Raw genomic sequence first — 20,370 nt, forward strand, 5'->3', positions numbered from 1 at the left:
GAAACTTCAGGGCAAACCACCACAGATATCTGCTAGGTCCATTTGATTCATGCCATCTACTAGTTGCATTACATTTCAGTTTAGTTTCTCTTTTGGTGACATGCCTGTTGGTCATTAACGTGATAATATGTAGGTGATGTCCCCTACTATTAATGTGTGGAATTGGAGGTGTGGTTTAAGCTTTAACAAAATTAGTAAATGTTTCTTTTGTAAAGGAGGATGCACTTGTATCGCAAGCATTGATGTTTAGAATTGAAGCATCATCTTGTTGGATTTTCCTTTGATTTATATGCAGTGTCCTTTCCCATCTCTTTTAATTATTTCTCATTGAAAGTCTATTTTACCAGATATTAGATTGGCTGCTGCAGCTTGACTCTTGGGTCCATTTGCTTTACAGACCTTTTGTCCAGTCCTTTATTCTGTGGCAGTGATTATCTTTGTGGCTGAGTTGCATTTTTATATGCAACAGAAGTATAGATTCTGTTTATGCATCTACTCTCTTAGACTATGTCTTTTTATTTGGTAAGTGAATCTGTTCCTGTTCAGAGATATTAATAATTAATGATTGCTTTTACTTGGTATTTTGATTTTGGTTTGCATGTGTTTCTCTTGGTTGGTTTTACTATGCGATTATTAGTTTCTCGTGTTTCATTGAGTTCAGTTACTCTCCTTGTCTTGGAGTTTTGCTTGTAGCATCCTGATTAGTGATGGGTTAGTAGAAAGATATAGTTTGCGTTTGGTTTTGTCACAGAATAGCTTTTTACTCCATCTTGAGTAAAATTGATTGAAAATTTTGCTAAGCATTGTAGTCTGGGCTGACAGCTATAGTCTCTTAGGGTCTGTAAGACATCTCTCTGGCTCTTCTGGCTTTTAATTCTCTGTTGAGAAGTTTGGTATAATTCTGATTGTTCTGTCTTTATATGTAATATGTTACTTGCCTCTTTCTCCTTGTGGCTTTTTAATTTTCTCTCTTTGCTTTGGGGATTTAATGTTTTGGTTATTATGTAGCTGGAGGATTTATTTTCTGACACAGTAAACTCTTATTTGTACTGTAAGCTTCTTGTGTGTATGTAGGCATCTTTTTCTTGAGGTTTGGGATGTTTTCTTCGATGATGTTGTTGAAGATATTTTCTGGGCCTTTCATCTGGGAATCTTCTTCTCCTGTTCCTATTTTTCTTAAGTTTGGCCCTGATTCCACATCCAGCCTATCAGGCTGTGCCTTTTTAATGGGGAAGATGAGTTCACTGATATTGAGAGATATTAACAACAAATGAGTGTTAATTCCTGCCATTCTCATTTTGTGAATGAGTGATTATTATTTATTTTTGTTAACACCAATCAATTTGGTATTCTGTAAGGTTCCTCTAAGTTTATAGGCATTCTTCCTTTATGTTGTATAAATTTCCTTCTATGATTTTGTTGAACATATGTTCTCATCTTTGGAGCTGGTACTCTCTTCACTTTTGAACAATTCCTATTATCCTTAGTACAAAATTTCACAGTGTCTCAGACTACCTGAATATTTTGAGTCAGCAACTTTTTAGGTGATATTTTCTTTGGTTGACGTATTAATTTCTTTGAGTATATCATGTATGCCTGAGATCATCTCTTCCAATTCTTTTATTGTGTTGGCTGTGCTTCTGTTCTTGTTCTCTTTTGGAGTATTTCTATCTCCAAGGTTCCATCATTTTGGGTTTCCTTTATTGCTTCTTTAATCATTTGCAGGTGTTGACATATTTTATTCATTTTGCTCACCTGTTTGATTGTATTTTCCTGTATATTTTAAGGGGTTTGATAATTTCTCCTTTAAATTCCTCTATCATATTCATAAGATTGGATTCAATGTCATTTTATTGTGTTTTGATTTTGTTAGCATATCCAGGTCTTGATGTAGTAGGATAGCTGGGCTCTAGGTGTGTTATATTGTTTTGTTCTTGTTGAGTGTATTCTCATGCTGGCCTTTAGCCAACTCTTTATCCATGGGTGTTTACTGGTGCAAGAGTCATGAAGTGGGCTCTGGGTTTTTCTCTTTTTAGGGGTTAGGTTAAGATATGGTCTCACTAATTGTAACTCTCTTTGTCTAAGGAATCACAGTGATCCATATGCTTTTGCTTCCTCAGTGTTGGGATTCATGTTGTGCGCCACCAGACCCAATCTGTTATTCTTTCAAGAATCATTAGCCCAGAGTAGAAGGAATCACAGTTGATTGTTTTTATACTGGTAAGGATTGGGTTTTCTGTCATTCTGAGAGAGTTCAGTTAGGATCATCACAATTGTTCACGGGTATTTATTTCTAGACATTAATGTTTGATAAATTACTGCCATCTTTGATTTGAAATATACAGGGAATGGATTGGTTCTAAGTGACGTAATTGGCTACAAATGAATATTTACTCTAGAGTACTCAATAGATTGTTCTCATAGACATTGATACTAAAAATGAGTTTCATAATTTTATTTGTAATATTCTTCTATACTTGTAATAATACACATTTTGTTTTTATTTTCAGAAGTCTTGTTTTTTAAAGATGAAAGGCCTTTGTCCTGGTAAGGCTTAACAGTACATTAGTACTAGAGGAGTGCAAAGATAAAAAGCAAATTCTTTTTGGGTATACTTTGAGACTTGTGTCTTACAGGTCCCACAGTATTCTGAATATAATTTTAGCCTAAAATTTGTTCAGTGTACTTTATATGAATGTGAAAAGTATGCTCACAAGTATGCCATTTCCAAGAAAAAACTATGCAGTTTTTAAAAAGAGCCTGCTAGGATTAACTCTGCAAGTTAATGTCCACTTAAAATTCTTTAGCTTTTCAAAGCCTTACTAAATTGTATTTGTGGACTAAGACCCACACTCATAGTTATCATTTCAGGCATTCATCTCTCTGACACGGTACATAATGTGGGATGATTCTCAGTTGTCAGTCATTACTACAAGATGGCAACCATTTCTTTCCTCCTTTGACACCAGCTATGAAGGCAAAGGAACTTTCTGTCAGGTGTAGCATATATCATATATCTTAGAAGAAACCCATGAGTTGCAGTCCATCCAATGAAAGGCTGAGATTCCATGAAGGTGGATATTAACATTTCTCACTTTACATTTATAGGTTGTTATGGCTATTCTTAAGGGATGGATATATACTGGTTTGTGTGTGTCTAGATGAACTAACTATATCTTACCTAAGTGGGTGGTTTATGTCCTTATCAATTGGTTGTAAGTTGATTGTGCAAATGTATTGTTCATTAAGTAATTAACATATGACTCTGGGTTACAGTTGCTGGGTTACAGTTTGTTGAGTCATGACTTCACTGGATTGTTGGGAGTGTGAGAAGAGTCTGTGACAGGAAGCGGTGCTAGGCTATGGAATGCTTGGGGCTAGCTTGGCATGTGCCCACACTAGCATGGCCCACAGAACAACCCACTATGGAGACAGTGTGTGAAAATGGATGACAGAGAAACATCTAGAGCATGTGATTGCACCTGGCATGGGAACTCATGGGAACCAGTCATTCACCTTTTAATTATTCCACAAGACCCATGTCTTCCTGAAAGCTCCACCCATCAAATATCCATTCATATGATCAGTTTTCCACAGTAATGGATCCTTTGAATCTCAATAGATTAGCTGAATGTATAGAACTAAGTGACCATGTGACTATTATTTATCTCTCTATAAAGGAGGTTTTTGCCTTCCATATCAGTTGGACATGAACATACAGGTGAAGGCCCATCCATTCCTGTCCAGGATGCTAGGTTAGACACTGGTTTGGTAGAAAATTAAAAGGTGTATTTCAAGCTCATTCTGTGCTCATTAGGATTAATTACCTTCACAAGAGAGGACAATTATGTTGTTCTCTTTATTTGGGCTCTGCATCAGGAAATCATTTTATAAATACTATCACATGACTTATTCCCTCCATGTTTAAGATTCCCTAAATCATACAAGCTAATGTCAAAATCAAGATTCAAACTTTTCCATACTAAAACTGTTCAAAGACTCCTTGCAAAATACGCATGTTAACTTATACTTGGAAGTGCAAACAGTTTCACAGTCTCAATGCAATTAGTCTTATTGTTCTTTGTTTCTGTTATTACCTTATTATGTTCATAAAAATGGATAAATGGCACAGAAACAGGCAGATTGTGACTTCGGGATTCATTCATGCGTGTGTTAAGAAGGAGCAGCTTGAACATTACAAATGCAGTGGTGGGTTTTGAAGAGCTCTAGCAGCAACAGAAATCTATTTGATGTTCGACAAGCAAACCACTTGGGTGGTACCATCATAGATAGTGAAATATTCACAAAGTATCATGGGAATAGGTGCCTTACTGCATCAGGGGCAAAGACTGTTATGATTAATGTAGTCAGGGGACTAATTCCATTGCATCTATAGATTAAAAATATCACTCGGTATAGCTATGAGAGCAAAAGCTAGAGAGGTGGTTGTGTGTATATATGTATCTGTATAATGGTTTCATTGGGCTAATTTTTGGGCCTAATTTCCTTCCCTTTCTTCTACATGGGGAAAAGTTGGAAGTAAAGTATTCCCAGACATACTCAACTGGTTAAAGAACAAATGAATAGCTTTTTAAAACAATTTATAATGTAATATAAGTTAGAAAATCAAGCAAGAAGTAATCCAATGCATTGGATTAATGTTTAGTATGAATATTAACATAACATTCTTAAAATACACCACAGTGGAGTAAGACCACCAGGACAGCTAAAATCCATTTTGAAAAACTCTAACCGGCATAATTCAGGTAAGATTAAGTGTAAGTCCTCTACTGATTCTACCCTAACTATAGAAAGAACTTTGTTTGTGCTAGGAAAGTAAGGAAATCAAATATGAATATATTTATATCCATTCTTCACTTCCTGGCAACCATTTTTAGAATTCAGATTTACTTAAGATATTGTTTCTAAGAAATTTCTTTTTTTCTTTTAAAGTTGTTTTATGCATTTGCATTCTTTTTATTGAATTACATTTTATTTCTTTACACAACTTTTCCATAGGCATTCTAGACATCAATCCAGTGGTTGGCTGTCTCTGCGTCTGTCTTAGTCAGCTTCTGGTAGAGCCTCTTAGCGGACAGCCATGCTAGACTCCTGTTTGCCAGCACAACATGGCATCAGTAATAGTGTCAGGGTTTGGTGCCTATGCATGGGATAGATCCCAAGTTTGGCCGGTCACTGGACAGCCTTTCCTTTCTTCTCTGCTCCATTTTTTACCCTGTATTTCTTTTTTTTTCTTTTTTTTCCTTTTTTCTTTTATGGGATTTTTAAAAATTTATACAACCACCAAACTAGATAAGATGGATGAAGCAAAGAAGTGCAGGCCGACAGGAACCGGATGTAGATCTCTCCTGAGAGGCAAAGCCAGACTACAGCAAATACATAGGCAAATGCCATCATTAAACCACTGAACTGAGGACGGGACCCCCGTTGAAGGAATCAGAGAAAGGACTGAAGGAGCTTGAAGGGGCTTGAGACCCCATATGAACAACAATGCCAACCAACCAGAGCTTCTAAGAAATTTCAAATTCAAATTATATCATCTGCAATGCTACTATATTCAAATCGAACTACTGATGCATGTAGTGACCTTTGATAAAAAAGAAAACTATTCCATGATTTGTGTCCTCTCTAGACACATAGCAGCAAGTTGACTTTGATATAAAATACATTTTTATTTCAGGTTTTAGCATATATACTATATATATGATTATTGCTACATGTCATAGGTGTCAGTGTGTGAAAATATGATCATATTAAAAAGCAAACCAAAAACAGTATTCAATTAATTTCATTATGTTTTGGAGACTAAATATCATTAGCATAATCTGGAATTTTTCCCTCCATAATATTTCAATCATACTTATTTTATAATTCACAGATTATCTTAGTTATTTTTAGTTGTCTTCCATTTAATGTGAATATCTTGATATTATAAATATCTGGCTCACTCAGGAACCTTTGGAGAAGTGAATGGTGTGTGAGATTTGTAGGTAGTGCTGGGGAATGAAAACTGATATTCTTAGCATTCAATGAAAGCAGCCTCCATATGGGCTACTCTGACAGCACCTTTTCCCTGTAGTTCTATTAATTAGCAAAAGATATAGTGATACTTGATTTATATGCTGCAAGACATAATTTCCAGTAAAAAAAAACATTGGCACAGTAGATGGAAGGTTGAAAAACCACATCATTCTCCAGTACACAGCACTGAATGATCCATTGAGTGAGTCTGAATAAGATTAGATTCCAACAGTGGGAGAAGCACCACAGAATTTATCCTTTCAGCAACCTACACCACAGCATCTCTCATACCTACTTTGGAGAGAGCCAGCCAGAGAATAGTGTAGAGGAACCTAAATGACCCTCTTCACATAACCCTGAGGGAAACAGAATTATCATAATGTGGGTGTCTTTTTTTAAAATGTATTTCAGCACTGGAGTTTTGTTTGTGTTGTCGAGGACTGAAAGAGGCCCCACACATGCTGAGCATACGGTCCACCATAGAGACATTTTCTCAGCCCATTTGTTGATAGGACAAAAACTTGCTATGGTCATGGGCAATGCCAAGGGGTGTGCAGTGGAGTTTTACATACTGTAAAGGAAATGAACTAGGGTTGTTCATTCTCTGAAGCATGTTTCGAGGACAGGCTTTATCCAGAGAGTGAAACTTGAGACACTCTACGGTTTATATATGGAAATATATTTTTAAAATGTTTTATGTGAGATTGCTGCTCTATCTGCAAGTTTCTTTCATGCTTCTCTCTTGAGTAATAATTCATGTTGCATAACTACTAAGGAAGTCTTTCCAGTTGCTCTTGCCATGGCCGGCAATGGAAGTTGATGTTGAACTTCTTTTTGCTGGAAATGAGCTAGGGGTCAATGCTAGATCTGAGGGCCCTTAACATCTTCTTCAGAAGATCTCGACTACAGTAACACACTGATCTCCAAGAGCTTTGTCACACTTGCAGCTGGAAATACTTTGTAAAGGTCTTTGGGTCTCCTATATTTGACTATGCTGCAACGACAGTCACCAGAGACTGTGCTTCCTGGTGGTAGCAATGAATGTTCCCCTACAGTGAAGGAAGTTCAAGTCGACCTTTGTAGCAGCCCCTTTCACTACTGTACGAGATGAGCATGCTCACCTAGAGTGCTGCCAACATCCCTAGTCCAGAGGCAAAAAGCAGCAGTGGCAACATGACGCTGTCCTTTTAACCCTTCACTATGGGACAACAGTTCAGGCTAAGATGATAATTTCTGTGTCTGATAGTGATCAGGATCATAGGTAATTTGCACAACAATTTTTATAAGTAGTAGCTTTTGATGAAATTTTCTCTTTGTCTTTAAAATATACTAGGAAATGGGAAGAAAGGTTTTTGCATATATTTATTATTTACCAATAATTATTCACTTTAAAGGCTTTTCATAAATGGTGCCAAAGGATATAGGGTCACAAATATTAGCCTTTGCACTTATTGTCATGTTTCCTATAGTTGTTTTGTGACAAATTTTGCTTCCCTCTTTAGAAGCTGGTAAGAGACTTACAGGAACATCACCATGGTAAGAATGTGTGCATTTTACAATAAATTAATCTGTAAAAAGTATAATGTTCAGAACCTGACATTCTCTTTGCCTCTGTGTACTACGATTTCAGCTTCTTTATTTCTTCTATAATCACAAGCTGAACAATTATCTCCCACACAGCATGAGTTATGGACAAACATCCTTAGGAAGGGAGATGATTCAGTGGATAAAGTGCTTGCCATGAGTCTCTGAGAATGGAAGTTTGGATTCTCAGAATCCACATGAGGTCTTGAGGATCTCATGTGCATCTGAATCCTGGGGCACTTATGGTGAGGCAGGAGGTGGTGAGAGAGAATCCCCTGAAGTTTACTGGCTAGTTTGCCTGGGTTTCTTATTCATGAAGAAGGGATTGAGCCACAAAACCAAGGTTGGAAGAATGTTGCATGCTGTTATTCTAAAGGCTCCCTGACAAGCCCTCCTTTCTTGTTCCTAGGTGTGTGAATGTGGATAATGTCAGCTCTACCTCCTCTGTGAAGGTAAAATTCTTCTTTGTGAATTTAATTTTCTTATGAATTTTGTTACAATTCAGCAATAGTGTAACTATCCCAGTTTTATATGGAAAGATTGCTCAAGGGAGTCCACATTGTAGATGTGGAGATTTCTACAAACTGCAAGTGAGCAGTAAGTCCTTGTGGGTAGTGGTGGCCAATAAGAGAATGGACTCAAAAGACATAGTGAGTGGAAGACTGAGCACAGTCCTCGTACAATAGAAGATGTCTGATGTTTGACAAGTATTGTTTGCAGAAATGAGTACATGTTCGACTGATTTTAAAATGTGACTGTTACTAGACCATAATATTTCTTTTTTAAAAATTTTTTATTAGATATATTTCTTTACTTACTTTTCCAATGTTTTTCCCCTTCCTGGTTTCCGGTCCATGAGCCCCCATCCCTTCCCCCTCACCCTCTCCCATATCGGTTTTCCTGGGCTGGAGAGATGGCTCAGTGGTTAAGAGCACCTACTGAAAGAACCAAAAAAAAAAAAAAAAAAAAAACCCAAAAAAAAAAGAAAAAGAGCACTGATTGCTCTTCCAGAGGTCTTGATGAATCCAATTCCCAGCAACCACATGTTGACTGATGACCATCTATAATGAGATATGATGATCTCTCCTGGTGTGTCTGATGATAGCTACTGTATACTTATATATAATAAGTACTTCTTAGTAAGTCCAGACATTTCTATAATCCATGAATCTCCTAAGTGACTTTACCCTCAGGAAAATGCATGCAATTTTTATCTACCTTTGGACACTGCTATTTTAGGATCCTGTATGAGAGCATCTCCTTGGTTTCTCTATTTCATGTGTATTTACCCTAAGGAGAAATTGTGGCTATGTAGCAGTTTGTAATATGTTCATCAAGTTTGTCTTCTGAGAATAGAGCATTTTCTATTTGATTCTATGAGGGTATGTTGAAAGCTCTTCATCTAGAAAAACAAGTGTTTTTCCCAATTATCCAGCATTTTTAGATGCAGGGAGTCAATTACTGTATATTTCCATTTAAGTTCTTCTTTATGGATTTTAAAATAATATAAACTTATATTCTTTGTGCCACATTCAAACAGTTAAAATATTGTAGTGCTTTACTTAGATATATCCATATCCAGTCTGAGGCTGCTTTATCACTGTGAGCTGCTCAAGGTTAAGAAACCTGTTTCTATATAACCTATAGCCCTATAGTGAGGGGCTGTGTGAATGAAGAGTGGCAATTTAATGATTTTTGAATGTGACTCAGTGGACCAATGTGTTTCTATAAAGCAGTTTCACCGGTTCTATGGTATGGACAGTGCTAGCAATTAAATTGCCATTTATTTGTAAATGAAAAATGTGCATTCCCCACAATGGAAGAAGGGGCCTCATTAATATTAATAATCATCTTAAACTAGAAGCAGAATAATTGACTGATAATGAATTAAGCTTAGTCTCAACAAGAACAAGGTCAAGTTTGTCAGTTAATGATTTTCTCTTAATCTAGGCTAGCATAAATATTTTAACTTCTTGATGGTATCCTATTAAGTTGTAAATAGGCATATAAGAAGATATTTTATATTTAATAATTTTGATTTTCATGTGTCAATATCCTGTAATTCCTAAAGAACATTGTTGATTTGAAAGCATGCATCCTAAAAGAATAGAGTTAATTTCAAGACCAAATAAAAAGTAAACTGTCTTCTCTGCATTGCAGGGAGAATCGGGAAGAAAATTCCATATAATACCTAAGAAGATCCAAAACATTTTTAGAAAATCTGGAGTTTATGTGTGTTCTCGAGGAGAGCCAGTACCTGATGTATGGAAAGCAAAAAAATCCATAATGGTAATTCCCCTAATTTGAGAAGTAACCTATTTCCTTTTGTGAAGGGGAGTGATGGGTGTTTGTGCCTATGCCTTCCTAGTGCAAGTAGTGAACGAGTAGAGAAAGATCAGCCTTGAGCATTCCCTTCACACTCTCCATATCCTCACTCCTTGCCAGTCACTGCATTAGGCAGTGCTTCTCAACCTTCCTAATGCTGTGACCTTTAATACAGTTCCTCATGCTGTGGTGATTCCCAACCATACAACTGTTTTGTCGCTACTGCATCAGTGTCAGATTGATAATATCATCAACTGTAATGTCGTATTGGTATTTTCAGAAGGTCTTTGCCAACCTGTGTGAGACTGTTCTATGCCCTCCTCCAATAGGGTATGACAGACAGGTGGAGATTCACTGTCATAAAATGTAATAATAGTAAATTAGACTATGGAAACAGAAGAAAAAACAGAAAATGAGCATGTTTTTAACTCACTGAGGAGAACTCATAAAAATACAGAAACCAAATAGTACATGCTCCTGGAAATAGGTACAGTCAACATGAAAGCAACCACCATAGTTGTGTTTCATTTACTTTGGATTGACTGACTTTATGTGTGTGAATGTTTTGCGTGTATTCTGTCTGTATACCATGTGCGTGTGCTTCCCACAAAAATCAGAAGAGGTCATTTCATCCTTTGTTCTTGTTGTTCCAGAATTTTGTCAACCAATATTATGTGTTTTACAAAGCAAAGCCAGGTGTCCTGGAGGAGCAATGAATGTTTTAAACTCCTCAGCCCCTTTTCCAGCACACGGATTTAATATGTTTGATAGGCAAAAAAGATTAAAATTATCATCAGGGGAAATAAGAAGTCAGTCTTCTGATATTTCTTAACTTCCTGGACAGGATCTCAGCATTCTGGTTTTACCCATTGAAGTCCAAAGTACTTATAGGCGGGGTGCCCACAACAGGAGGCTGGGTATGTTTGTGTGCACAGTTAATTCATGAACTCATAAATCAGGCAGGATGGTCTCTGTCAGTTCAAGGACATTCTGTACTTAATTTATTTGGGGAGTAGGAGAATGTAAGTTGAATTGTAGGTATCAAAAGATAACTTGTATGAATCAATCTTTCCCTTCCTCTGTTTCCAGTCTCAGGTATCAAATTCAAGTTGTCAGTCAGGCTGCCAAGAAGGTTTATCACATTGGTAGTATGATTTACACTTTGTTTAGCATTAACAGACAAACAGTAGATAAACTCTGCATGTGTGTGTGTGTGTTGGGGGGGGTTATTTAACATTAACACAAATGCTAAGCAGTGCATGGGAGGATCAGACAAAGAGATGGGAGTTCATGTGATTGAACACTTGGCCACTGATAGGAGATTGTTTAACTTTCGGGGTCTGGCCTTGCTAGCAGAAGGTTTTCAGTGGTAGATTTTAATGGCTATGACTACTTGTGGTACCAGTACTGTGTTATCTGCTTCCCGGTCTATCAGCATGTGAGAACCAACAATGTACTGCCAAAAGTCAGGCCTCCCTGTTCCTTCCTTGAAATAAGTGACTGGTTTTCCCCATCAGATATTTTGTCACAGAAAGTACAGAAACAAATTCAAAAGTAACAGCCATCTTTCCTGTTTAAATCCCCTTTCAGAAGTTACAAAGCAAGCAGACGGGTGTGTCTGCTGATCTTACACACACTACTTACTCCTTCCTCCACTGCATACTGTCAACACGTAGCTAACTACCTTCCTCTAGACCTCTAATTTCATCATTAGGAAAGAGGAAGTTCAGATATAATTATTACACATAATGGAATCATTAGAAACTGTAATTTACAGAAACCAAACTCAAATGCTCTTCGTTTATGCCTAGATCAATTTGGTTTCCAATTAACTACTATAGGTGATGAACCTGAGTAATTTTTATTCTAGGAAGACCTTAGCAAAGACATAGAACTCAGGTACTTTAATAAACAGAAATTCACTCGGCAATCACCTTCTATTGCAGTGAAAAGTCATTAGAATTTTCTAAAGTAAAATTTCTAATGCAAACACATTTTATCCTAACTAGAAATTTATGATGCTATGGAATGTACAAATAATGGTGATGAATATAGTAACTAAATTTTATATGCCCATGATTAGAATACAATCCACAATATCATTACAGCAGTGGGATCTTACAGAGACAACTAAGACAAAGGTAGTTTCCATTTTTCCAAGGAACAAATGTCACTGAAGTAAAACTAAACATCATTTCTGATGTTAAATTTGAATAAAACCAAACGAACACAAGACTTCCCACAAGACTACATGGCAAATGCGGTGTAATGAGTATAAAATAAAAAAATGAAAGACCTTAGCTAGTTAATACCAGTTCTCTACCCCATGCTAGCGGAATACCAGGTATAAGTCATTATAAACAAGTACAGCCAGCAGGATTTACAATGACACAGGCACATTTCAAAGGTGATGCCTAGTTTGGCTGAAAGAAAAAGATCACATGAATGAGAAATTCACACTTACTACATTTCATTTTTATTCTAAACGGCTATACACCAATCTCTCTCCTTTTATTTTAAAAGCAGTAAATATATATACATATATATACATATATACATATACTTGCATATATATGCATGTATACACATCTTCTCACGTACATATATGTAGTTACAAATACATACATGCGTATATGTGCACACACATGTGTATATGCATATTTGCCAGCCAGATGGTTCAATGGGGTAATGATAAGTAGTCTGGTAACACATTGCATATGAAAACATGACTATGTGTGTAACATACCCCATGGTTTGCTATATTCAAGTCTGTCTTTCTCAGGAAATCCAAGGAACGTAAATTCTCTCATGATCCATTTTAATAGTGTGAACACTAAGAGGAAATGCATGCTTCTTCAACATTATTCTTTGATCAACAGTCCTCCTTCACCTGTTCTGTTGAATCTTCTCTGTGATATATTGCTTGTTGATGCAGAGAATGTTTGACGTGTCAGTTTTGCAAGTAAGAAACGTAAATCATCCTCAAACCTGGCACTGAAAGTCAAAAGTAGACTGCCATGTTATGGGTTTCCCTGAGGTGTAAGGAAGAACAAACATGTGAAGATCTTATTTCTTATGCAGTATGAGTCAATGAGGCTTCCCATTTACAATGCAGCATCAAACCCATTCACAAGCCCAACTTCCTGAATTCATCTATTTAAATCAACGAGTGTTCCGGGCATCCTATCTAAGCTAGCTTTATGGAATTTGATAACACATTTTGTGACCAAATCCCCTGGGTAACACCACTTCACAGCTTTGAATGAATCCTTCAGACTCTGTTAAATACACTCTTATTGTAACTAGCTGATGCTTATGTTAGTCACTTTCTATAGTTGTAAAAAATATCATGGGAAAGAAAATGTTTAGAAGAAAGAGATGGTGTGAAGTGGGTCTCTTGGTTAAATTGGATACAGAAATCACCATCATGATTCAGGCAGACAAGCATGACGATGAAGCAGCAGCTGAGAGATCACATCTTGACCTACACAGGAAAGAGAGAACTTAGTGGAAATGACACCAGTCTATTGAAATCTTTTTTTTTATTAACTTGAGTATTTCTTATTTACATTTCGAGTGTTATTCCCTTTCCTGGTTTCTAGGCCAACATCCCCCTAATCCCTCCCCCTCCCCTTCTTTATGGGTGTTCCCCTCCCCATCCTCCCCCCATTGCTGCCCTCCCCCCAACAATCACGTTCACTGGGGGTTCAGTCTTAGCAGGACCAAGGGCTTCCCCTTCCACTGGTGATCTTACTAGAATATTTATTGCTACCTATGAGGTCAGAGTCCAGAGTCCAGGGTCAGTCCATGTATAGTCTTTAGGTAGTGGCTTAGTCCCTGGAAGCTCTGGTTGCTTGGCATTGTTGTTCATAAGGGGTCTCGAGCTCCTTCGAGCTCTTCGAGTTCTTTCTCTGATTCCTTCAACGGGGGTCCCGTTCTCAGTTCAGTGGTTCGCTGCTGGCATTCGGCTATAAATTTGCTGTATTCTGGCTGTGTCTCTCAGGAGAGATCTACATCCGTATCCTGACGGCATGCACTTCATCGCTTTATCCATATTGTCTAATTGGGTGGCTGTATATGTATGGGCCACATGTGGGGCAGGCTCTGAATGGGTGTTCCTTCTGTGTCTGTTTTAATCTTTGCCTCTCTATTCCCTGTCAAGGGTATTCTTGTTCCCCTTTTAAAGAAGGAGTGAAGCATTCACATTTTGATCATCCGTCTTGAGTTTCATTTGTTCTATGCATCTAGGGTAATTCAAGCATTTGGGCTAATAGCCACTTATCAATGAGTGCATACCATGTGTGTTTTTCTGTGATTGGGTTGCCTCACTCAGGATGATATTTTCCAGTTGCAGCCATTTGCCTACGAATTTCATAAAGTCATTGTTTTTGATAGCTGAGTAATATTCCATTGTGTAGATGTACCACATTTTCTGTATCCATTCCTCTGTTGAAGGGCATCTGGGTTCTTTCCAGCTTCTGGCTATTATAAATAAGGCTGCTATGAACATAGTGGAGCACGTGTCTTTTTTATATGTCGGGGCAACTTTTGGGTATGTGCCCAAGAGAGGTATAGCTGGGTCCTAAGGCAGTTCAATGTCCAATTTTCTGAGGAACCTCCAGACTGATTTCCAGAATGGTTGCACCAGTCTGCTTTCCCACCAACAATGGAGGAGTGTTCCTCTTTCTCTACATCCTTGCCAGCATTTGCTGTCACCTGAGTTTTTGATCTTACCCATTCTCACTGGTGTGAGGTGAAATCTCAGGGTTGTTTTGATTTGCATTTCCATTATGACTAAAGATGTTGAACATTACTTTAGGTGTTTCTCAGCCATTTCGCCTTCCTCAGCTGAGAATTCTTTGTTTAGCTCTGAACCCCATTTTTAATAGGGTTATTTGTCTCGCTGCGGTCTAACTTCTTGAGTTCTTTGTATATTTTTGGTGTAAGGCCTCTATCTGTTGTAGGATTGGTAAAGATCTTTTCTTAATCTGTTGATGGCCGTTTTGTCCTACCCACAGTGTCCTTTGCCTTACAGAAGCTTTGCAGTTTTATGAGATCCCATTTGTCGATTCTTGATCTTAGAGCATAAGCCATTGGTGTTTTGTTCAGGAAATTTTTTCCAGTGCCCATGTGTTCCAGATGCTTCCCTAGTTTTTCTTCTATTAGTTTGAGTGTATCTGGTTTGATGTGGAGGTCCTTTATACACTTGGACTTAAGCTTTGTACAGGGTGATAAGCATGGATAGATCTGCATTCTTCTACATGTTGACCTCCAGTTGAACCAGCACCATTTGCTGAAAATCTTATCTTTTTTCCATTGGATGGTTTTGGCTCCTTTGTCAAAAATCAAGTGCCCATAGGTGTGTGGGTTCATTTCTGGGTCTTCAATTCTGTTTCATTGGTCTATCTGTCTGTCTCTGCTCCAATATCATGCAATTTTTATCATTATTGCTCTGTAATAGTGCTTGAGTTCAGGGATAGTGATTCCTCCTGAAGTCCTTTTATTGTTGAGGATAGTTTTTAGCTATCTTGGGCTTTTTGTTGATGAATTTGCAAATTGTTCTAACTCTTTGAAGAACTGGATTGGTATTTTGATGGGGATTGCATTGAATCTGTAGATCGCTTTTGGTAAGATGGCCATTTTTACTATATTAATCCTGCCAATCCATGAGCATGGAAGATCTTTCCATCTTCTGAGGTCTTCTTCAATTTCTTTCTTCAGAGTCTTGAAGTTCTTATTGTACAGATCTTTTACTTGCTTGGATAAAGTCACACCGAGGTACTTTATATTATTTGGATCTATTATGAAGGGTGTTATTTCCCTAATTTCTTTCTCAGCTTTTTCCTCTTTTGTGTAGACGAAGGCTACTGATTTATTTGAGTTAATTTTATACCCAGCCACTTTGCTGAAGTTGTTTATCAGCTTTTGTAGTTCTCTGGTGGAACTTTTGGGATCACTTAAATGTACTATCATATCATCTGCAAATAGTGATATTATGACTTCTTCTTTTCCCATCTGTATCCCCTTGACCTCCATTTGTTGTCTGATTGCTCTGGCTAGAATTTCAAGAACTATATTGAATAAGTAGGGAGAGAGTGGGCAGCCTTGTCTAATCCCTGATTTTAGTGGGATTGCTTCAAGTTTCTCTCCATATAGTTTAATGTTAGCAACTGGTTTGCTGTATATGGCTTTTACTATGTTTAGGTATGGGCCTTGAATTCCTATTCTTTCCAGGACTTTTATCATGTTGTGGTGTTGAATTTTGTCAAATGCTTTCTCAGCATCTAATGAAATGATCATGTGGTTCTGTTCTTTCAGTTTGTTTATATAATGGATCACGTTGATGGTTTTCCGTATATTAAACCATCCCTGCATGCCTGGGGTGAAGCCTACTTGATCATGGTGGATGATTGTTTTGATGTGCTCTTGGATTTGATTTGCCAGATATTTATTGAGTATTCTTGCATCGATATTCATAAGGGAAATTGTTCTGAAGTTCTCTTTCTTTGTTGGGTCTTTGTGTGGTTTAGGTATAAGAGTAATTGTGGCTTCATAGAAGGAATTTGGTAGTGCTCCATTTGTTTCATTTTTGTGGAATTGTTTGGAGAATATTGGTATGAGGTCTTCTATGAAGGTCTGATAGAATTCTGCACTGAATCCGTCTGGACCTGGGCCCTTTTTGGTTGGGAGACCTTTAATGACTGCTTCTATTTCCTTAGGAGTTATGGGGTTGTTTATCTGGTTCATCTGTTCCTGATTTAACTTTGGTACCTGGTATCTGTCTAGGAAATTGTCCATTTCCTGCAGATTTTCAAGTTTTGTTGAATACAGGCTTTTATACTAAGATCTGATGATTTTTTGAATTTCGTCTGAATCTGTAGTTATGTCTCCCTTTTCATTTCTGATTTTGTTAATTTGGACACAGTCTCTGTGTCCTCTAGTTAGTCTGGCTAACGGTTTATCTATCTTTTTGATTTTCTCAAAGAACCAACTTTTGGTTCTGTTGATTCTTTCTATGTTCCTTTTTGTTTCTACTTGGTTGATTTCAGCTCTGAGTTTGATTATTTCCTGCATTCTACTCCTCCTGAGTGTGTTTGCTTCTTTTTGTTCTAGAGCGTTCAGGGGTGTTGTCAAGCTGCTGACATATGCTCTTTCCTGTTTCTTTCTGCAGGCACTCAGCGTTATGAGTTTCCTCATAGCACAGCTTTCATTGTGTCCCATAAGTTTGGGTATGTTGTACCTTCGTTTTCATTAAATTCTAAGCAGTCTTCAATTTCTTTCTTTATTTCTTCCTTGACCTGGTTATCATTGAATAGAGCATTGTTTTATTTCCACGTATATGTGGACATTCTTCCATTATTGTTATTGAAGACCAACTTTAGGCCATGGTGGTCTGATAAGATGCATGGGATTATTTCTATCTTTCTGTACCTGTTGAGGCCCGTTTTTTGACCAATTATATGGTCAGTTTTGGAGAAAGTACCATGAGGAGCTGAGAAGAAGGTATATCCTTTTGCTTTAGGATAGAATGTTCTATAAATATCCGTTAGTCCATTTGGCTCATGACTTCTCTTAATCTGTCTAGGTCTCTGTTTAATTTCTTTTTCCATGATCTGTCCATTGATGAGAGTGGGGTGTTGAAATCTCCTACTATTATTGTGTGAGGTGCAATGTGTGTTTTGAGCTTTAGTAAGGTTTCTTTTATGTATGTAGGTGCCCTTGTATTTGGGGCATAGATATTTAGGATTGAGAGTTCATCTTGGTGGATTTTTCCTTTGATGAATATAAAGTGTCCTTCCTTATCTTTTTTGATGACTTTTGGTTGAAAATTGATTTTATTTGACATTAGAATGGCTACTCCAGCTTGCTTCTTCTGACCATTTGCTTGGAAAGTTGTTTTCCAGCCTTTCACACTGAGGTAGTGTCTGTCTTTGTCTCTGAGGTGTGTTTCCTGTAGGCAGCAGAATGCAGGGTCCTCGTTGCGTATCCAGTTTGTTAATCTATGTCTTTTCATTGGGGAGTTGAGGCCATTGATGTTGAGAGATATTAAGGAATAGTGATTATTGCTTCCTGTTATATTCATATTTGGATATGAGGTTATGTTTGTGTGCTTTTCTTCTCCTTGTTTTGTTGCCAAGACGATTAGTTTCTTGCTTCTTCTAGGGTATAGCTTGCCTCCTTATGTTGGGCTTTACCATTTATTATCCTTTGTAGTGCTGGATTTGTAGAAAGATATTGTGTAAATTTGGTTTTGTCCTGGAATATCTTGGTTTCTTCATCTATGTTAATTGAGAGTTTTGCAGGATGCAGTAACCTGGGCTGGCATTTGTGTTCTCTTAGGTTCTGTATGACATCTGTCCAGGATCTTCTGGATTTTATAGTTTCTGGCGAAAAGTCTGTGTGATTCTGATAGGTCTGCCTTTATGTTACTTGATCTTTTTCCCTTACTGCTTTTAATATTCTTTCTTTATTTTGTGCGTTTGGTGTTTTGACTATTATGTGACCGGAGCTGTTTCTTTTCTGGTCCAATCTATTTGGAGTTCTGTAGGCTTCTTGTATGCTTATGGGTATCTCTTTCTTTAGGTTAGGGAAGATTTCTTCTATGATTTTGTTGAAGCTATTTACTGGTCTTTTGAGCTGGGAGTCTTCACTCTCTTCTATACCTATTATCCTTAGGTTTGATCTTCTCATTGAGTCCTGGATTTCCTGTATGTTTTGGACCAGTAGCTTTTTCCGCTTTACATTATCTTTGACTGTTGAGTCGATGATTTCTATGGAATCTTCTCCTCCTGAGATTCTCTCTTCCATATCTTGTATTCTGTTGGTGAAGCTCGTATCTACAGCTCCTTGTCTCTTCTTTCGGTTTTCTATATCCAGGGTTGTTTCCATGTGTTCTTTCTTGATTGCTTCTATTTCCATTTTTAATTCCTTCAACTGTTTGATTGTGTTTTCCTGGAATTCTTTCAGGGATTTTTGTGACTCCTCTCTTTGGGCTTCTACTTGTTTATTTATGTTTTCCTGGAATTCTTTTAGGGATTTTTGCGATTCCTCTCTGTTGGCTTCTACTTGTTCTCTAAGGGAGTTATTCACGTCTTTCTGGAAGTTCTCCAGTATCATGATCAAATAAGATTTTGAAACTAGATCTTGCTTTTCTGGTGTGTTTGGATATTCCCTGTTTGCTTTGGTGGGAGAATTGGGCTCCGATGATGCCATGTAGTCTTGGTTTCTGTTGCTTGGGTTCCTGCGCTTGCCTCTCGCCATCAGATTATCTCTAGTGTTACTTTGTTCTGCTATTTCTGACAGTGGCTAGACTGTCCTATATGCCTGTTTTTCAGGAGTGCTGTAGACCTGTTTTCCTGTTTTCTTTCAGCCAGTTATGGGAACAGAGTGTTCTGCTTTGGGGCGTGTTGTTTTTCCTATCTACAGGTCTTCAGCTGTTCCTGTGGGCCTGTGCCCTGAATTCACCAGGCAGGTCACTTGGAGCAGAAAAGTTGGTCTTACCTGTGATCCGGAGGCTCAAGGTTGCTCATGGGGTGTTGCTTATTAGCTCTCCGAGGCGGCAGCCACCAGGAAGTTCTGAGCCGCCCTTTCCGGGAGCTTCTGTGCACCAGGTTTCCAGATGGCGTTTGGTGTTTTCCTCTGGAGTCAGTAATGTGTGCAGAGTGCAGTCTCTTCTGGTTTCCCAGGCATGTCTGCCTCTCTGAAGGTTTAGCTCTCCCTCCCACGGGATTTGGGTGCAGAGAACTGTTTATATGGTCGGTCCCTTCAGGTTCCAGCGTTGTCTCAGATGCCAAAAGAAAGCACTGTTGTTCTACTCTGTTTCCAGCTCTGTCTCTCTATTGAAATCTTAAACCTCATCCTGGCAACAGTTTTACTACAAAACAGCCCCACCACCTACTCCTTTTGAAAATAATTCAGCGCTCTGCACAGCAAGCATAATGTGAGCCTATGGGGCTGTTGACATTCAAGCCACCACAGAGGTGCTGGATGAGGTCTTAATATACATCCTGTAAGTGTAGCAATAGTCATGATGTTACAGAATAGTTGACGATTCTGTGCCCTCCTCCCAGATTGCGTTGTTTACTTATAAACAAATTTCTACTAATTGCTGTGGTTCAGCCTTTGCACAGACTTTAATCTCTCAAACTGAAATGTAGACATTTCCTTAGTACCCACCCTTAATGCTAAGTAATCAATGTAACCTTAGTTTATAGAATGAAGCACCTCGTTTAAAAGTGATGCTTAATTGCATGAAAGAGAAGGTGATTATCCAGAGAAAGATTTGGTATAAAGAATATTCCCAACTCTCTCACGAAGGAATAAGAAAAGTGGCTACTTGAGGGGTAGTGCAGCAGAAAGTACAAAAAGACGGAGAGAGAGAGAGAGAGAGAGAGAGAGAGAGAGAGAGAGAGAGAGAGA

At 37.9% G+C, this 20,370-nt stretch overlaps 1 protein-coding gene across 4 annotated transcripts in view; it reads left to right on the forward strand.

Moving 5' to 3' along the window:
• Nucleotides 1–20,370, forward strand: part of LOC134482565 (uncharacterized) — a 100,950-nt gene that overhangs the window by 72,777 nt on the left and 7,803 nt on the right. For all 4 annotated transcript variants that reach the window (XM_087589366.1, XM_087589364.1, XM_087589368.1 and 1 more), the window contains 3 exons: nucleotides 7,545–7,578; nucleotides 8,036–8,078; nucleotides 9,787–9,915. In XM_087589366.1, the coding sequence (XP_087445492.1) occupies nucleotides 7,545–7,578; nucleotides 8,036–8,078; nucleotides 9,787–9,915 (206 nt within the window). The remainder of the gene's footprint in view (nucleotides 1–7,544; nucleotides 7,579–8,035; nucleotides 8,079–9,786; nucleotides 9,916–20,370) is intronic.

Source organism: Rattus norvegicus, chromosome 16, assembly GCF_021556685.1.
Source record: "Rattus norvegicus strain SHRSP/BbbUtx chromosome 16, alternate assembly SHRSP_T2T, whole genome shotgun sequence".
Lineage (NCBI taxonomy): Eukaryota > Metazoa > Chordata > Mammalia > Rodentia > Muridae > Rattus > Rattus norvegicus.